The sequence below is a fragment of the Rhizopus delemar genome, genomic scaffold (assembly GCF_000149305.1).
Source record: "Rhizopus delemar RA 99-880 supercont3.2 genomic scaffold, whole genome shotgun sequence".
Classification (NCBI taxonomy): domain Eukaryota; kingdom Fungi; phylum Mucoromycota; class Mucoromycetes; order Mucorales; family Rhizopodaceae; genus Rhizopus; species Rhizopus delemar.
Window position 1 is genome coordinate 1,810,355 of NW_027137828.1, and position 17,847 is coordinate 1,828,201.

At 36.7% G+C, this 17,847-nt stretch overlaps 10 protein-coding genes across 10 annotated transcripts; 5 read left to right on the forward strand and 5 right to left on the reverse strand.

Moving 5' to 3' along the window:
- Nucleotides 1–482: 482 nt before the first annotated feature.
- RO3G_02920 (aldose 1-epimerase) lies at nucleotides 483–1,684 on the reverse strand (the record flags this gene model as incomplete). Its single annotated transcript, XM_067657511.1, has 3 exons — nucleotides 483–887; nucleotides 947–1,400; nucleotides 1,452–1,684. 3 exons carry the CDS (start codon nucleotides 1,682–1,684, stop codon nucleotides 483–485), a joined length of 1,092 nt encoding a protein of 363 aa, XP_067513612.1.
- Nucleotides 1,685–2,557: 873 nt separating this feature from the next.
- RO3G_02921 (uncharacterized protein) lies at nucleotides 2,558–3,529 on the reverse strand (the record flags this gene model as incomplete). Its single annotated transcript, XM_067657512.1, has 6 exons — nucleotides 2,558–2,568; nucleotides 2,646–2,708; nucleotides 2,873–2,939; nucleotides 3,076–3,310; nucleotides 3,344–3,462; nucleotides 3,527–3,529. 6 exons carry the CDS (start codon nucleotides 3,527–3,529, stop codon nucleotides 2,558–2,560), a joined length of 498 nt encoding a protein of 165 aa, XP_067513613.1.
- A 641-nt stretch (nucleotides 3,530–4,170) lies between these two features.
- RO3G_02922 (uncharacterized protein) lies at nucleotides 4,171–5,286 on the forward strand (the record flags this gene model as incomplete). Its single annotated transcript, XM_067657513.1, has 1 exon — nucleotides 4,171–5,286. One exon carries the CDS (start codon nucleotides 4,171–4,173, stop codon nucleotides 5,284–5,286), a length of 1,116 nt encoding a protein of 371 aa, XP_067513614.1.
- Nucleotides 5,287–5,421: 135 nt separating this feature from the next.
- Nucleotides 5,422–6,104, reverse strand: RO3G_02923 (uncharacterized protein; the record flags this gene model as incomplete). The annotated part of the gene is made up of 4 exons (XM_067657514.1): nucleotides 5,422–5,740; nucleotides 5,793–5,828; nucleotides 5,878–5,980; nucleotides 6,080–6,104. The coding sequence occupies 4 exons, from the start codon at nucleotides 6,102–6,104 to the stop codon at nucleotides 5,422–5,424; spliced, it is 483 nt and encodes a 160-aa protein (XP_067513615.1).
- Nucleotides 6,105–7,155: 1,051 nt separating this feature from the next.
- RO3G_02924 (uncharacterized protein) lies at nucleotides 7,156–7,665 on the reverse strand (the record flags this gene model as incomplete). The annotated part of the gene is made up of 4 exons (XM_067657515.1): nucleotides 7,156–7,310; nucleotides 7,388–7,412; nucleotides 7,469–7,513; nucleotides 7,606–7,665. The coding sequence occupies 4 exons, from the start codon at nucleotides 7,663–7,665 to the stop codon at nucleotides 7,156–7,158; spliced, it is 285 nt and encodes a 94-aa protein (XP_067513616.1).
- An 81-nt stretch (nucleotides 7,666–7,746) lies between these two features.
- Nucleotides 7,747–8,064, forward strand: RO3G_02925 (uncharacterized protein; the record flags this gene model as incomplete). Its single annotated transcript, XM_067657516.1, has 1 exon — nucleotides 7,747–8,064. One exon carries the CDS (start codon nucleotides 7,747–7,749, stop codon nucleotides 8,062–8,064), a length of 318 nt encoding a protein of 105 aa, XP_067513617.1.
- Nucleotides 8,065–10,170: 2,106 nt separating this feature from the next.
- On the reverse strand, nucleotides 10,171–10,523 carry RO3G_02926 (uncharacterized protein; the record flags this gene model as incomplete). Its single annotated transcript, XM_067657517.1, has 2 exons — nucleotides 10,171–10,222; nucleotides 10,363–10,523. The coding sequence occupies 2 exons, from the start codon at nucleotides 10,521–10,523 to the stop codon at nucleotides 10,171–10,173; spliced, it is 213 nt and encodes a 70-aa protein (XP_067513618.1).
- Nucleotides 10,524–11,806: 1,283 nt separating this feature from the next.
- Nucleotides 11,807–12,517, forward strand: RO3G_02927 (uncharacterized protein; the record flags this gene model as incomplete). The annotated part of the gene is made up of 1 exon (XM_067657518.1): nucleotides 11,807–12,517. One exon carries the CDS (start codon nucleotides 11,807–11,809, stop codon nucleotides 12,515–12,517), a length of 711 nt encoding a protein of 236 aa, XP_067513619.1.
- Nucleotides 12,518–14,189: 1,672 nt separating this feature from the next.
- On the forward strand, nucleotides 14,190–14,445 carry RO3G_02928 (uncharacterized protein; the record flags this gene model as incomplete). The annotated part of the gene is made up of 3 exons (XM_067657519.1): nucleotides 14,190–14,230; nucleotides 14,264–14,346; nucleotides 14,420–14,445. 3 exons carry the CDS (start codon nucleotides 14,190–14,192, stop codon nucleotides 14,443–14,445), a joined length of 150 nt encoding a protein of 49 aa, XP_067513620.1.
- Nucleotides 14,446–15,884: 1,439 nt separating this feature from the next.
- RO3G_02929 (uncharacterized protein) lies at nucleotides 15,885–16,146 on the forward strand (the record flags this gene model as incomplete). Its single annotated transcript, XM_067657520.1, has 2 exons — nucleotides 15,885–15,960; nucleotides 15,998–16,146. 2 exons carry the CDS (start codon nucleotides 15,885–15,887, stop codon nucleotides 16,144–16,146), a joined length of 225 nt encoding a protein of 74 aa, XP_067513621.1.
- Nucleotides 16,147–17,847: the final 1,701 nt, after the last annotated feature.

The following is a 17,847-nucleotide window of genomic DNA, read 5'->3' on the forward strand; positions in this document are numbered from 1 at the left end:
GTAACATGTTACATACACAAGTGTTCTCAGTACAAGATCTCAACAATAAAAAAGAAAAGGAACCTGAAATTCAAAAGACAGAAAACATGACTGGCGATGACAGTGAAGAACAAGAGGTCTTTGTGATCGTCCAACAATCAAAATCGTCGCGTCAACAAAAAGAACCAAAGCTTAAACCAAAAGTCAATATGTTTGGGCGTGGTCTCGTAACCTTTTTTGTCAGTGGTCTGTTTCATGAGATGATCATCATGAGCACCTGTCGAAAGATCACCTTAGAAAACCTCGCTTTCTTTCTACTCCAAGGCTTTGTGGTAGCTCTTGAAGTAGCTTTGCGTCGTCAGGGATTACTAAGAAAGGTTCCTCAAGGTAAAACAAGAGTCTTTTGTATTATGGCCCAATTGATCTTTATGGCCCTTACCGGTCGATTGTTCCTAGGCCCCTTTCTTCGATATGAATTTATTTAGAAAATAAAAACTAATTTATTATAAACGAGTACGGAAAGCAAAAACAGTTTTGGACGCATAGACATGGTCCTTTTGGAGTACAACAGCACTACGCCAGTCAGGTTTACTAGGTGAATCTGGGTTTCGAGAGGATTCTAAACAAAAGCCAGCATGAGGTCCCAATTTTAATTTCTTTTGGTCCTGCTTGGCCTCTAATCCTTCAGAGGCTAACCAGCCACCCGTGTAGAATTGGAAAGCAGGTTCAGTGGTCGAGAAGTTTAGCTCGATGCCTGATTCTGGAGAGTAGACATTGACGGCATGACGGAGAGGTAAGTCGGTTGTGTCAGTCTTGTAGACATCATGAATTACATAGGGATGATCATAACCTCTTGTCTTTTCCAAATGCTCTAGTCGAGCACCAATTGCTTTACCAGCATTTTTACCCTATACACACATACATATTCAATATACACCTTTGCATAAAACTCTATATCTATCTTTACCGAAAAATTCATCCAAGGCACTTCAGACCAGCTGAGGACCTTTCCCGTAGGCAAACAATTTCCATCACATTCCAAGACTGCTTTCACCTCATCCGTCATGGTCACTTGATGATCCAAAATCTTTGGGCAAAGTTCAACGCCACCCAGATTAAAATAAGAATGATTGGTCAAGTTGACAATGGTCTCCTTGTCTGTTGTGGCATGATATTCGAGCTGGATTTCATCTTGATCTGTGACGGTGTAGGTCACATGCGTAGTCAAGGTGCCTGGGTAACCTTGATCACCATCAGGCGACACCAATTCAAAACGGACCGAGGCAGGCTCTTCTGATACAACCGTGGCTGACCAAATCTTCTTGTCAAATCCTTGAAGACCACCGTGAAGCGCGTTGGGACCATTGTTGATAGCCAATTGGTATGCTTTGCCATCTACTGTAAATTTACCTTCTGTGATACTATAAAGTATTCAGTGAATCACTCTATGCCTGTTTGCAAATAATAGTTACCGGTTGGCATATCTTCCAACAACAGCACCAAAGAATCGATTGACTGGCTTTTTATAGGATTCAAACTCGTCAAAACCCAATACGACATCACGAATAGTACCTGTTTTGTCAGGAGTAAGGATATGTGTAATAGCAGCACCATAAGTCATAATTTTGACAGTCAAAGTTTTATTTTTGTTAACCAAAGTATATTGATCAACATCAGAAGCGATGGTTAATTTTGTTACAGTCATGTTTCTAGTTGAAGAAAAAGCAATGAGAATAATTAAGGCTCCCTTTTTATTACCTTGTGGGGTAAATTGCGTAAATAAAAGGAACTTTTTTTTTATAAAAAAGCTCCGTGCTTCCCGACGTATTCCGCTCAATTCTCATGGAAAGCATGTTTCAAAATATAAAACATGAGAGCTGCTATAACATGTTTCTATTCGTATACATTTCTGACATACATTCTCTTTGAATTTGTGAAAAAATCTTTTCTTTTTGGTTCATAATCTCCTTTCTTTTTTTTTTTTTTTTTTATTATATGATTTTTATTTTATTTGTAATAGACAAATCTTTTTTTTTTTTTCCTTACAAAAGACAATGTGGATCATAAGTTGCAGTAATCTTTATCTCTTCCAACATAAATTTCTTTCACGACATTAGGTTTTATTATTGACTCAATGAAATACATTGACGATGTGCAACAGGAGGGAAGCTTTTCTGGGCTAAAAAAAAAGTTAAAATGGCTTTCCATTTTGTTCATGGCTGCATAATTTTCATATTCAGTAACTTCATCTCTTAAATATTGTCCAAGAAATAGTCTTAGTTTTTCTTTATATGCTTAAAAAAATAAGCAGATCTAATTAAATTGTTTGAATTACAAGTAATTTCAACTTAAAAGATCAGAAACAAAGAAAGAGCAATCATGTTGAAAAAACTTATTAATTTTCATTTTAAGATTGCCCTTTTTTAACATAAAATACCCTTATGAAATGCAACAATTTAGTGCCTTGTTTCTTTACAAAACATATAGGCTTTGAATCAAGATATCAATACATTTCACTTGTATCATTTTACTTATTTCCTTTGTAATACAGTCTGATATCAGTTGCAGTTTGGTCTAGCTAATATGGAACTATAATAAGCCAGTATTCAAATCTACATTTTATCGCGCGTTTTACAATAAAAACTAAATTTGTTGAAAGAACATACACCTGACTGGGTCAATTTTCATTTTTTGTTTTTCGCTCTTATTAAGTAAACACAATGTTCTATCTTTGAAAATGAATATAACTTTAATATTAATTATTCGTACAAATAGAAAAGCCAACCATTTAAATACTTCTCTTTTCCATCATTAAGCAAACTAAGTAGATAGAAAAATGAATACAGATTGTTCAATCAGTTTTTTTTTTTTTTTCTTGCCTGGATTAAATAACTTTCTGCAACCGTTCTTGCACGCGTATTGACACTAAGCTTCATTTCTGATATTTCTTTATCAACTTCCTCCATAAAGTGTACAATAAAATCAACTAATTTATGTTTGTACATTTGCTCTGTATGATTGTTGGTGATTAAGAAAGAAATATCGTAACCCTAATACAGTATCAGCCTTTTGCCTCTTTTCTTTAGTGAAACTTACTTCAATTGGCTTTCTACGTAAAATGACAAAGTTCTCTGCTCTCATCATTAAGAATCGAGAAAATTTATGGCACAAGATACGCTCCAGGTCATCTGCTTGTTTAATCTTGATACTGATACGTACTGAGTTTACTGCAGCTTCAATTAATACTTTTTCATTTTCATTACGACTAATAACCAAAGGGTTCATCAACACTTCCTTTGACTTTCTATTCACATCCTCTTTTATTGTGAGACTTTTATATATTGTTTAACATTCGTCTGCTTACCCTGATTCTATTTCGGGAGTATTGTGTCTTTCAGCAACCTGTGAAGAGAAATTATCTAAACAAAGTGCGGCGGTCAAAGTAGAACGAACAGCTGTAAGGTATGGACGAAGTGTGTTGGACTATAATAAATAAATTAAACATCATGTTTAGGTTTTTTTTCTGCATCTCCCATTCTCAGAGTACCATTCTTTCGTAATGTTTACAAAAAAGAAAATAACTTGATTAACAGTACAGCATAAATTGAATTAGTTCATATTCGGAGTTTTGAAGAATCTCAAATTGTTATCAGCCTGTATCTACCCGGTTTCAGGGCTTGTTGTATAAAACAAGGATGTGCATATTTTAAGGAAACAGAATAGAAAAGAAGAAACAAAGACTGGAACGCCACTAAGATGAGTCGATTATCAACTAAAGGGGTGGGAAGCCTATTAAAAGGAAAGATCTTTATTCGATAAAGAATGTAAATTGAAATTTGATCTGTTTATTAAGCTCCACCCCCTTTTTTTTTTGACATGGCTAAATGCCCAAGCGTTCCTGTTGTAATTTGATCCATGGTTGATAGAGTGAAAACATTTTGTTGTAAAAAAAATTCTTCAAACCAATTTACATATATAAGCTTGTAAAGACCAAGTATATTTTGCTTCCCTCCACTTTCTTTTCTAAAAATGAAATTATCTCTTGCCTTTGCTGCTTCTTGTCTATTAACTCATGCTGTTTATGCAGCTGGTAGCTCAGCTTCTCTCAGTTATTCTGCTGCGCCTTTTGCCTCAGTTTCTGCCTCAGCTGCTCACGTAGATAAACGTAACATTGCCGACTTCTTCAAGAGTATGATTTTTGCACCAAAGTCCAAAGCTGCTGCTTCTGCTGTTTCTGCTGTTTCTGCTGCTTCTGCTGCTTCTGCTAGTGCTTCTATGGTTCAACACCCTGCTCTTTACAGAAGAGCTCTTGCTAGTCAATCTGCTTCCATGGCCTCCATGGCCTCCATGGCTCCTATGTCTTCCATGGCTCAACCCTCTAAGGTAGCCAAGAAATACAAGCGTGCTGCTTCTTCCATGGCTTCTGCCTCCGTTAAGGCTTCTGCTTCCGTCAAGGCTTCCGCCTCTGCTAAGCCATCCGCTGTTAAGAAATACAAGCGTGCCGTTTCTTCTATGGCCTCTGCTTCTATGAAAGCCTCTGTCTCTGCCAAGCCATCTGCTGTCAAAAGATACAAGCGTGCTGAATCCTCCATGGCCTCTGCCTCCGTTAAGGCTTCTGCTTCCGTCAAAGCTTCCGCCTCTGCTAAGCCATCTGCTGTTAAGAAATACAAGCGTGCCGTTTCTTCTATGGCCTCTGCTTCTATGAAAGCCTCTGTCTCTGCCAAGCCATCTGCTGTCAAGAAGCAATTCAAGCGTGCTGAATCATCTATGGCTTCTGTCTCCGTTAAGGCTTCTGCTTCTGCTAAAAAGAATTATAAAAAATATAAAAGAGCCGCCTCTTCCATGGCTTCCGCCTCTGTCAAAGCTTCCGCTTCTGCTAAACCTTTCTCCGTCAAAAAGCAAATTAAGCGTGCTGAATCTTCCATGGCTTCTGGTTCTGCTTCCGTCAAGGCTTCCGCCTCTGCTAAGCCATCTGCTATTAAAAAGCAAGGCAAGCGTGCCATGTCTTCCATGGCCTCTGCCTCTGTTAGTGCTGCTTCTGCCCAACCCTCTGTTGTAAAACGTGCTGAAGAATCTATTGAATCCGCTGTTATGTCAGCTTCCGAGTCCGCTCAAGGCCCTCAACCTTCTTACGTTGCTGTCGTTGTCAAGCATGGTACACCCGAAGTTACTGAAAACTATGAAGTCGAAGTAAAGCTCCTTGACACTCCTGATGAATCTCAAATGGATGAAGAAGATCTCTTTTGGATTGACGATGCACAAGCTGAGGAACAATTCAAGGGTTACAACTGGAATAGTAACGTTTAAATAGATTTTACAAAAGTTAAATTATCCTGCTTCTTTATTAACAAGAAAACATTTATTTTATTTATTATACCTCTCCTTTGAACTATAAAAAATATACGATACATAAATAAAGTTTTGTCTTCGTCTTATAATATTTTATGCTTGACCAATTACATTATAAACAAGCTCCATTGGAAGTGTCGTTTTATAATTTGGGATAACATGGCTAAGTACTAATTTGCATTGGCTATTTACAATATGTACCGATCTTTGGACACGCTCATCTTGTGAGCTCGTTGAACCAAAGACAGTAGACAGTAAATGATCTGGATCAGATACAAGAACAAAAGAAGGGCTAAACTCTAAGCTATCTTTGACAAGATTGGGTGTAGCATAGGCTTGATGAATGTTTAGTTGATCGTGAGTGACTGCTACTGCTACTGCACCACATTCTAGAAGCTTGGAATAATGCTGACTTGGCAAAAGTGTTAAAACAAACATGAATATTTATTTATTATTATTCTTACTGGATTTGTAGAATATCTTCTCTAGACTGCTTTGTACTATTAAAGAAAATGTAAGGACAAGCTAACCTTCTTCTTTTTTCGTTACAAGTCATAATCACAAAAGAAAATGACAGCATATTCCGTTCTTCCAGCAGCAAACACATCATCAAATAAATTCATATAAAATGTCTTCCCTTGAAAAAACACACCTGCTTTTATAGTAGATAATCTTTTGTTCATGCTGATGTGCTCTGTTGCGTTTCGCATGTTTCTTTCAAAAATCAAAGCTAAGTCGCTAACGCTCTTACCTATATTTGACTCAGCCTCAGTCATTTTTTATATTTCACCAAAACGTTTGAAGAAAAAGAAAAAATGTGGTTGAGCAATTTATGTGAAAATTATAAAATAATATAATCACTAATTTAATTTAACAAATTTATCTCATTATTGTGGGTGTTAGAATCATATTCATTCTATTTTCTTTTTGTGGTGATTTGATCTTTATATATTCTTTTTTTTTGTTGGGTTTTTCGTTTAGACTGGCAAAATGAGAAAAGCTGGCAATACATTAGAAAAGTTTGACAACCTCAAACACACAACAAGGTAGTGAATTCTAATATAGCCTTCAGTGTATACCAATCAAATATTTCAGAAATAGCTGCCACTCTTCTCACCAGTACCATTGGAAAAGCTCGAGTGAATAGATATGTTTTGATGATTAAGAAAAAAAAATTAAATTGCTTCATCATTCTTGGAAGGCAGTGTCTTTTATGTTACAAACATCAATGTTATGCACATGGCAACATCGAATTAGATGGTTACCAGTAAAATCACAATGTTTGTGATGATTATGAAATAAATTTGTAAAAGTAACTAAAAACATAATGGATTATCGAAGATACGAGCTCAAAATGTTTTGGGAAGCGTTATAAACTTTTAGCGATTGGTGTTTATTATAAAAAACACGATGATAAAGTTGTGTCTTTTTTCTTAGTTTATCATTGAGATTGGTGTTGTGGCAGTTTTGGATGATGGTACATTATACGAACAGAACGTTCAAAATAAAAATTTAATGTATATAGAAATATTACTGAAACAATATGGTAAAAGACTCACTCTGCTATTTAGACTACATGGTCTTGATTTATCTCTTCGCCATGCTCCTTAAACCATTCATATCAGTCTAAATTATTTCGCGTCAGATGGAATTTTGCCTTTGCAAAAGGCAATACTAAACCCAAAAATACATTTGCACAATCTAATAAGATATGGGCAAGCCTACTACGAGGTAACGTTAAAACCTCTAGTAAGGCTGCTCAACAAGTACCTTCTACATCTCGAACTCACTCGAATATTGACGATGCCTCTCTGTCCAATTTGCGAGTTACAATGAGAAACCTTTTCTGAAAGGTTCAGTACCTGATTCCATTCTCATTGACATCACGAATGTGACTAATCGCCTTTTGTTTCTCCAAGACTTCTCGTGGCCTGTGGTTGAGAAGAACACCTGTGGTGTGTCGAAGGTATCATTCGCCGAGGCTTTCATAAAAAGTTTACAGAGATTACTGTCTCCCCTTCTTGTGAGAAAAACCTTTGCTCGGTCGGTGTCAAATTACCTTCCTTTGACAATCCGTCTGTTGGCTATCCATCAATAGCTATAGGCTCTGATATTTTGAAAATCTCGTTCGCCAAATTACCTGGACATTATGGCCATGGTGCTTTGGGCTTACAAGAGTTACAACCTGATATGCATAAAAGTCTGTCTTAATTTAGCGATCTGATTGACAATGTCATAATTCGTGACTTAACGAGACTCTATATTGGAAGAGGTTACCCTGCGCTTGAAGTCAAGAATTCGGACAAAGCAGACGTATCTATACCCCAAATTTCTCATGTTGTTGATTGGCAATACACTTCCTGTCGTGTAACCGTATCTTCTGATAGTTCTGTTGAGGTATATGCTACATGGAAAACCATGGGCCCTTATTGTCGTTACTGCCATAGCTCTGACCACGCCTTGATGAACTGTGACAAAGAGAATACACGCATCTCCTGCTTTAACTGCAATATACTTGGTCACCTTGATAAGGATTGTCCTCATCGTAATGGACCAGATTCACTTGGTTCTCTCCACAAGAAGGCACGAAAGGTCCCCAATTCCAGTAATATGTCACCCATCATACAAGTCATGAGCAATCAACCTTCTGTAGTACAGAAGTTGCATAGTGTCTCTAGTATGTTTGATGGCAACAACGCACGCGGGATTTTGGAGCTCCTGAGATTGGCAAATTGACGGATGGCTCCCCACCTGGTGGAACTAGTGCTTCGAAATATACGCCGCGCCGAACCCGTTCGCAAGTCAATGGTCCTTCTGAGTCTAGTTCTCCCACGTCTGTCAAGAAAGGGGGGGATGATATGCCCCCACTGTCATCTTGAAGGGCACATAACAACCAGAGCTGCAGCTTGCCTACAAAACAAAAGTGGGATCACTCCGTCAACTACTACAGATAATGGCAAGATTAACGATTTTGAAGATATAAAAGATGTTAGTATGCTAGAGGACGAGGATACATCTAATTCCTCCGGCCAGTTCATAGATAGAACCAATAGCAGTGAGCACTGCAACTACTCACAACTTTAATCTTATTTATGGATAAGTTAAATCTTACTGCTTTTCTCATTCACAACCGTGTAAATTCATGTACACAACCTTCAAACCTGGACACCTCTTCTCTTATCAAATTGGCTACTATCAATTGTCGTAGCTTACGTAAATCAGCGGATATATCGTCTAGTTCTCCTTTTTATTCGCTACTTACGTAGTCAATCGCTCGATTTACTTGCTTTACAAGAAACCCACGATACCTCTTCTCAATTACAAGATCTCCTTCATACCCAATTTCAAGCACATGATAGTATCTGGTCTCCACATTGTAGATTGGTGTGCTTTTCAAATGAGTTATCATTTTCTGATACCGTCATCAGCATGTGTGGACGCATTATTACCACTACTGTTTCTCATCAAGCTAGTCTTTTCCTTCCTGTCACAATCTTTGTATTGTATGCATCCGTCTCTAGGCGTGACAAATATGAATTTTTATCTTGTTTGATGAATTCTGAATATTCTTCTCTGCTTCCGGTAGACTCATCTCGCCATATCTTACTTGGTGATTTCAACTATTCATATGCTTCTCAATTGTCCTCTCGAGCCCGTCGACCTCAGGCCCCTGCTGAATGGCTATAGTATATTTCTGCTAATTTTGTGAATAATCTTACGCCTTCTGGCCATTCTTCCCAACCCACTTTCCATCGTGGAACTCAGCGGTCTTGTATTGATTATATTTTTCTTTCCAAGGATCTCATCACTACGCAAGCTTTAGGCAAGTTCGTTTTGTCCAACCAGCTTGGTCTGATCACTGAATGGTGTCGTAGAAACTTCCTCTTCGCTTTAACAGTGCTACAACTTTCGGAAAAGGTCTGTGGAGGGCTCATCCTAGACTCACTTCCGATCCTAAATTTTGTAAGTTACTGGAATCTGTCGTATTTACCCCATTAAATGCTTATTATTCGTATGAGATTACTCAAATCTTATATAAGAAATAACAAATACTGAATACATAATATTATATATTACATATTCTCTAAGACTCATCTACAATATTAACCATATACATTATTTATATTGTTCAAGCTCAATACTAAAATTGACATTGAACTCACTTCGGTCCCTGAATGATTTTATTTCCTATATAACAGCGTAATTTAATTAAATAGGTTCTCCCTCTCGTCTTGAAATCTAATAAAGAGGTTACATAGAGACTCATTCACTAGTTCTTCAAGCACTATTTCCCTTTTAATTCTCAAATTTTTATCTGCAAATATCTCAGAATCGGCCCTTACTAACACCGTATCTGCTTTTGAGGACTCTCTTCCCGCCACTCAAATGTGGGAGGATCTCAAGGTCACTGTTCAACGTATCACTAAGCACTCATCGCGCAACCAGGCTTTTACATTAGCTCAAGGCCAAAAATTAATTCAGAAGAAACGTTCTGGTTTGGTTACCTAAATCACGTGTCAACCAAAGGACAAGAACGTTTTGCAACCTCAGTTAACCATTGTCGAGTCACAATTAGCAGAAATTCAGCAATGCCATGTGGATACGCTAGCGCTTCTAGTGGGAATACATTGGCGTGAAAAAAGGGAATTATCACCTGGTTATCTTGCGCGTGTTGTGGCTTCTCGTGCTACTCGTCAGCTAGCTCTTCCCCTCAAACATCCGACGAGCTCATCTATCTATTATACAAAAGACAATATGATAGACACTACTTCGACCTTTTACTCTGCCTTATACACACCACATCCAGTTGACCAGGTCGCAATTGACGATCTTCTACGTTCGTTACCAGAGGATCTTCACATCACTGAAACCGAGCAGAACCATTTGACCAGACCTATCAAGTATGATAAGCTTCTTGAAGGTGTGTTACGTTGTCCTTCACGCAGCAGTCCTGGAACGGATGGCTTTACCTACAAGCTATTAAGTGTGATCTTTCAGCTTCCAGTCTGTCGCGAGATTTTATTAGATGTATACAATACAGCACTGAATGATGGTGTCTTTTCAGTATCCTGGCAAGGAACGTGCATATCTCTGCTACCAAAGAAAGGTGATCTTTCCCACTTGAAGAATTGGCGACCGATATCTCTCATTAATACCGACGCAAAGATCTTCACCCGTATCCCCAACGCACGCATGATGCAATTTACCAATAAACTCATCACGCCCTTCCAGACAGGTTTTGTTCGAGATCGATTCATTGCAGACAATTGCCTTCTTATGAAACTGACAATGTATCACACTCGCAATACAGGTTCTCAGTCAATTGGTTTGATGCTAGATCAGGAAAAAGCGTATGACCGAGTTCACCCTGAGTATTTGAAACAGGTCCTGCTTCGCTTTGGCTTTCCTTCAATGGTTGTCCATAGTCTATCAATTCTTTTCTTCGGTACTCAACTGCGTATCAACATGAACGGTTTCCTTCCTCGTCAATTTCCCAATTGCGTGGTCTGCGACAAGGTGACCCCATTTCACCTATCCTTTTCAACCTTGCTTTTGAATCGCTCCTACGTCGTATTATTAGCGACCCAACCTTTCGTGATTTCTCCTTGCCTCGATCTTCTTTCTCTCATCCTTCGGATCTCAATCTGCAGCAGATCAAACTGCTTACTTACACGGATGATATGGTCTGCTTACTGCGCAGCCCATCAGACCTTCATGACCTCCAGACACATCTTGCAGCTTACTCACGGGCCTTTAATGCTAAGATTAATTTTCACAAGGCTTTAGCTATCTCACTCTTGGGTGCTCTCTTATCCAATTCAGAATTGTGGCGAAGCCCTTTGCTGGAAAATCACGTTACCCACTGGCATGGCTGCTCTGCTACCTTACCTGCCTGCTATCTCGTATTTCCTTTACCTGCATTCACCGCACAACGGGTCGATATTTATTAGACCTCCTTACCAAGATCCAAAACGGGTGCCAAGTTCACACTCAACAGTCGCTTTCAGTTCGAGGGCGTGCTACTGTTCTCAATAGCTTGTTATTGTCGAAGCTTTGGCATGTTCTTCGAGTTACCTTTTTCCCGGACAAATTCTTCAACAAACTCAGATCAGTCATGTCTGCCTTCTTGACCCATCGCATATTCCCCAAGATTAGCATGTCCACGATGTTCCTATCCCGCATCTTAGGTGGTCTCAGTGTGCTTGAACTATGTGTTCAATAATGTGCTCTTCAACTGCGATGGCTGACCCCACTGTTAAGCAATGTTTTGGTTGGTCCTCTCACAGTCTTCTGGTCTTCTAGTCAAATTCGTGGATTATTAGTGCTTCCGCGTTTGGCAGATTATTTGCTTTATCACCTACAAGTCGTGGCTTCCTCTACTCCGCGTTCGTGACCGTTGGGTGATTACCGACTCTCTTTCCTTTTTCCAGATCCCCGTCTGGCTGTGATACGATCTCACTATAGTCCTTTGTACCTAATGTTTAAAGCTATGGACGTATTGTCGTCGGATTATCAGTCAGTGGTTCCTAACACAGGTACTTGCCTTCAGTTATCTTTCTCCAGTGTCCTTAGTAGGCCTCCTGTTGATCCAATTCAACGCTCGTTGCCTCAACTGCAGTTGTCTATTTTCTATGTTCTTGAGCCCTTCACCAACCTTCTCTGTGCGTGTATCAATTCGGAGATGACTGTGCATCCCTATCTCACTCGCAGATTTCTTCGTCTTGTTCGGCAAACCAAAACTATCCTTTCTTCGTTCCTGGTTCGTCCTTTCATTCCAGTTCATACGGCATCTCTAGGTCCTCACTCGTTTACATCAGATCAGTCCAATGTGGTAGACGCTACGCCTTTTATTAAGGATTTCAACTTGACCTCTTCTGGCTCTGCTGGAATCCTTTCTTCAAAGGTACATCCAAACTGCTGCATCGCTGGTATTAATCCTCCAACCCAAAAATATCCTCTTCCTCACAAGAAATGGACTTTATTTTGGAAGCTCCCACTTATCTCTGCCTGCCGCAAGGTTTGGTATCGACTCCTATATCGAAAGCTACCTCATCGCTCTCTACTCAACCATTTGATCCCTGTTAACTTTCCGACCGTTACTTGTTCCATCTGTAACTCTGGCACTGACACCTTTGAACATTTTATTTATCAATGCCCCAAGAAATGGCAAGTTTGGCAGAGGACTTAGGATGATTATTTTCGCCTTGTTGTGGCTACGCCAATACAAGTAGAAAACGCTTTGTTTACTTTAGTGTTTCCTTCTGAAATCTGTTGTTCTCTTCTTGTCTCTCTGGCCATCATTATTGGTTACGCTCTACTTTCCATATGGAGGACTCACTGGAACTCCATATTTAACAAGCAACCTTTCCTTCCTCTGTCTTTCAAAACACACACAAACTTATCCATCAATCATTTCGTGAAAATCTTTTGCAAGCTGGCGTCGCTCACAGAGCTTTTCCTTTATTTTCTCTCGATTAAACATCCTGTTATATAGCTAATCGCTTCAACAACAAAAAAAGCCCAAAAACAATTTAGTGACTACACAATTAATCACATTAATAAACTTGAGCTTTGACTCCATATAAAAAAAGTATATTATTTGTCTTTACCTGATGTCAGCCAATGAATAAGAATATTATCAAGAATGTTTCTAGAGTTCAGTTTGCTTGACGTTTTCAAAAAAAATTCATTCAAAGAAACCAATAGGCATACCACTAGCTCTATACAATTCCAAGAGATGTTGGATAGCCGATCTATAAAGGCTGCCTATACCTGTTTATAGAACGTGGCGCTTCTGTAAAAGTTGAGATTGTTAAATTTGGAAACTAACATTTGTGTAATTCGTTTTTGTCAAATGAGCTGAGCTAGATATTATGAATGATCAATTGAAAATGTTTATCACCAATCAAATGATGAAACAATATATATTAAAACATTCCGCCTGGTTATAATGAAGGTAATAAGATTAATAAAATAAAGAAGTAGTACTTGAAAACTTAGAGAATGGGTCTCCATATAACCTCTTTATTAAATTTCAGAACTAGAGAATCCATTTAATCAAATTGCATTTTTATATAGGATATGCAGATATTCAGGAATCGAAGAGAATTTAAGGTAGCTGTAAATGTGCTTGATCCAGTACCCGATTCACATATAACAATTACTAAATGGCATTTACTCTGCGTATTCCCATGCAACCTGAACATCAATCTCATTGGACCATCTGATATATCGAAACTTATACTTTCAGGCTACTCTTTTATTAATATCCGTGAGTACGCCTTTCCTTGCATTATTATTTTGTTGATCACCAGCTAAATGTTTACAACATTTGTTTGTATGCTGTCCTTTAAATGGATAATATGGTCTGATGTGTTTACTTAATTTAGGCTTCGTTTTTTCTTTTATAAAGACAACATCTGATTCATCCTATAGTCTCACAAAACGGTTTCGTATGTTGAACAAAAAGAGATATGGACGCTTTACTGCGCTCATTGGCGCTTCATGATTGGTGTGCATCCAATTTAGCATGCCAAAATAATCAACAGCGTTATGTCGCATTTATCCTCCATTTAAAGAGACTGGCTCGATTTATAATAATATGCCAATTTCTTCCCTTCTATTCCTTAGTTCGCATCGTGTTTTGACGCGTGATACCTTTACTTACGTTTTTTTTTTTTTTTTTTTTTTTTTTTTTTTTTTTTTTTTTTTTTTTTGCAGCAGTTCCACCACCAATTTAAGGATTTTGTGAAAATTTTCACTGAGTGTTAAAAGTTAAATCTGTAGATTTTTTTTAGAAATTAGTATTCTTAAATGAAGATGGTCGCGGGAACATATACGACAAAAATGATGTTGAGGCTATGGATATTTTGGATGAAAAAGGAGATCCTCATGTTATAAAGTAATCGGTAAATTTATCTACATAACTTGAAAGGAATTCAGGTTCATCTGTTATTGAGGAAGATCAAGTAGAAACAACGACAGACGTTACTATGAAAACAATCCCGACGTGCCTAAGTAAATATAAAAGGCTACGGTATAACGTCTAGAGAGATGTTTTTTCATTATAAACTACAACGATTGGTATCAGTTGGAGGTACAGAAGAACGTCTTTGAATACCCCCTCCCACTTTTATACGGTCATAGAGAAACTAAATTATGGAACTTTGAAAAATATTTATTTAGTTTTGTCTGTTAAGGACCAAATTGGGTGGGATGACATTATTATGTATATTCTAGTTAAGTTTTCTGCCGCTCAACATTCATGATTATTCTTGTACTTTCCAAAGGAAAAAAGTTTATTTGATAATCTAGGAACAATATTGTTGCAAGTTTCTTGTGATTCCAGGTTATTATTAGCTAAATCGATTGCTGCTGCTTCTTCATTGAGTTTTTTTTTTTTTTTTTTTTTTTTTTTAGAGAACTTAACTTTTCTAGCAGTGCAAGGGATATTTTTATTCTTGAAACAAGAAAGATATAGTTGTATAATCCAACCTGATCAGGGTATGAATAACCAGAAAGATAATTGTTCTAACAAGTATAATCGAGAGTAAAGTCAGGAAAGGATTAACGTTTAAGATTATTTCAATGGGACACTAAAGCTATGATGATATACAAAATCAAATAATTTACATTATCTATGTTTTCAGTAACCATATAAATTAATTCATCAAAATCGATGCTATCTGTCCTTTCTTGATAAAAATATTTCTTTCTGCACCAAACTGAATATGTACATTATCTTGTCGATAGTTAATGATACAACTTGTAAAAGAACATCGGTAATTTTATCCACGCAAATATTTCTAATACGACTAAAGTAATCCGACTTTAACTGGTTATAATATGGTTCAATATAATTATCGATAGCAAAAGCGCATTTTTTCTTCAGTGAATGAATCCACAATTGTCTTTTGCCCATAGTAATGATTGAAGAAGAAGGAAGCCCTTTCCTGGAACTCATTTTAAAAGAATCAAAACGATAACATTAATCATTGCATTTAAAGTAGCTCTGGGTTGTAGCATATGCTTGTACAGTTTTCACTGTAGAATTAACAGCTTTGATATCTGATCTCAAGTACTTTTTCTATGCTCTCTTCATACGTCAATGACATAATGTTATACTGATTGATTCAAAAAGACTTTACGAAAAGTGGATATCTCAATCTGGCTGCAACCAATCATTATATACTTAAAAGATTACTGCCAGCAACATCTTTAACACACTATAAGCTTCGTAAATACACTAACTCACATGCTTATCAAATATGCTTTGCTGTCAAAACAAAAATGAAACTTTGCAGCTAAACTGAAGAGGAAGCACCTTTTCATAATAAGAGGCTTGTTTACGATAATTGTAGTTAATGTTGATAAACTTGTACATTTTACTGCTTGATTTATTGTCAAAAAGAGAAAAAAAAACTACAAGCACATTTTCAAGGGACAGAAGTAAAGATGAAAAAAAAAAAAAAAAAAAAAAAAAAAAAAAAAAGAAGTATAATGGCTGCTGAAAAGTGGGTGGTATTTAAAATTCTCTCATCAAACCAACTATTAATATGTATAAGTTGACTACTAACCTCTGTTTAAATTTACCCATTCCACCCTATACACGGATTGAACGGAATGGAAATAGTGAATATGAGCGATGATAACGCGATGAAAATATTAGAAGTAAAGAAAGAAAAAGAGTTTATAGAAAAATTAGTCTTTGATACCGATACAAAAATCTTCAACGTAAGTCCTGCTTGTTCGGATTTGATTACACCAATTGATTCATCTGTTGCCAGTCCATCAAAAGTAAGAAAGGCCACAACATAAACTAGCAATATTAAAGACTATGACTTAATCGAGCATCAAGATTTAAACTTTGAAGACATGAGAGGCGTTCATTTGAAAGTAAGACGGGTATTTTGTAACATTTGATTACTAAATGGTTTCTTAACTGCATAGTATCAACTTAATTATGAGCCCGAGAAATCTCTTGATATTTGTTATGAAAGCACAAACTGTAGCTATAGCCATAGCAATGGCAAACATTATCTATTTTTAATAAGTAATTATATCATTACATTTGAATAGTAATTCATTATAGCAAATTATTAATATATGTAAATTGACTATTGTCATGGTAATGGGATCGAGAGATTAGCATCTCTAACTGGAAATACCAAATGGGATGGTGTCGCCATATTCAAAATTAATCTTCCTGTGCCTCAAATTCATGTACAATGTTTTGGCAAATATCTGATTGGTTACATGTTATATACTATTAGTCGGTCTAATTGTGTTCATTTGTATCTTATCAATAATCTAGCATATAGATTATGCTTTGAAACCTTGTTTAAGAGGGAGTATAAACCTTTTTATAAACGTTGCCTTACTGATATCCCCGATTCCACAGCTCTTTTCGAATTTATTAAGTTCATTTACAATACTGCTAAAAAGTTTGCTTAGAAGGAAGCTACTGTCAAATTTGCTCATCAGCTTTATAATATGATTATTTATTTCTTTCCTTTTCACCCTTCTCTCTTCTACTAAAGGGATTGAAATATTAAAATTAACATTCGTACTTTCATAAACTTTGCATTACCATAGATTTTTTTAATTATTGTATGTAGCCTCAAGCGCTACTAAACATGGACTTTCACATCAGTAGGAATTTGATTATGTTACAAGCGTACTACAACAATAATATAGTTCGCAGATACGTAAGTCAACATTTCCATGAAGTGACTGTGGATTTGGCAACAAGATAACTATTTCTGATCCGAATTTTATAATGTTATCCAAACTTTAGTGATGTATCATCCTAATGTAACTCATTTCTTAAAAAACAACATTGTAGCGTAATTTTTTATATGGTAAATATTGAAAAAAGCATTAACAGACATGTAACAATTGTTATTTACGCAGACCTTGCTTCTTATATAATGTTTGAGTGATCACATATGAATAGCAAGTATTTAATAAGAGAAATACGACATCTTTGAGTAGTTTTGATCCATTTATAACAATAAGTTGAAATGAAAACGACTATTGGACAAAAACTCCGAGTTTAAAATGGTTGCGGAATCACAAATCTATATAATGGACTTATTTTTATTTCTAAAATGCGTTAACTAGCGTATATTCATTACTTTTTGTATACACACCTTAATACAATATGATAATTAAAGAAGGAATTCACAAGGATGTCAGCCTTAGATATATGTGATCCAAAACAAATCCCAAATAAGAGGCACGGATCCTCTCATACCTTCCAAGAAGCTTTTTTAAATAGAAAAAATAACCCAAAAACATTTTTGTGAAACGCTGTACATCCGTAAGCATGCTTAGGAAGAAAGCATTGTTAAAGGATACTCACATGCTCAAAGATAAATCAATTCTGTACAAAATATTCGATTTTTATAGATAAGTATAAAAAAGACTATTTCAAATTCATTGAATCAAATACAGATATAGAGCTTTTTGAGCTTGCTGTGAGCATTAATTTTATGCATATACACGTAAACAAGAGTA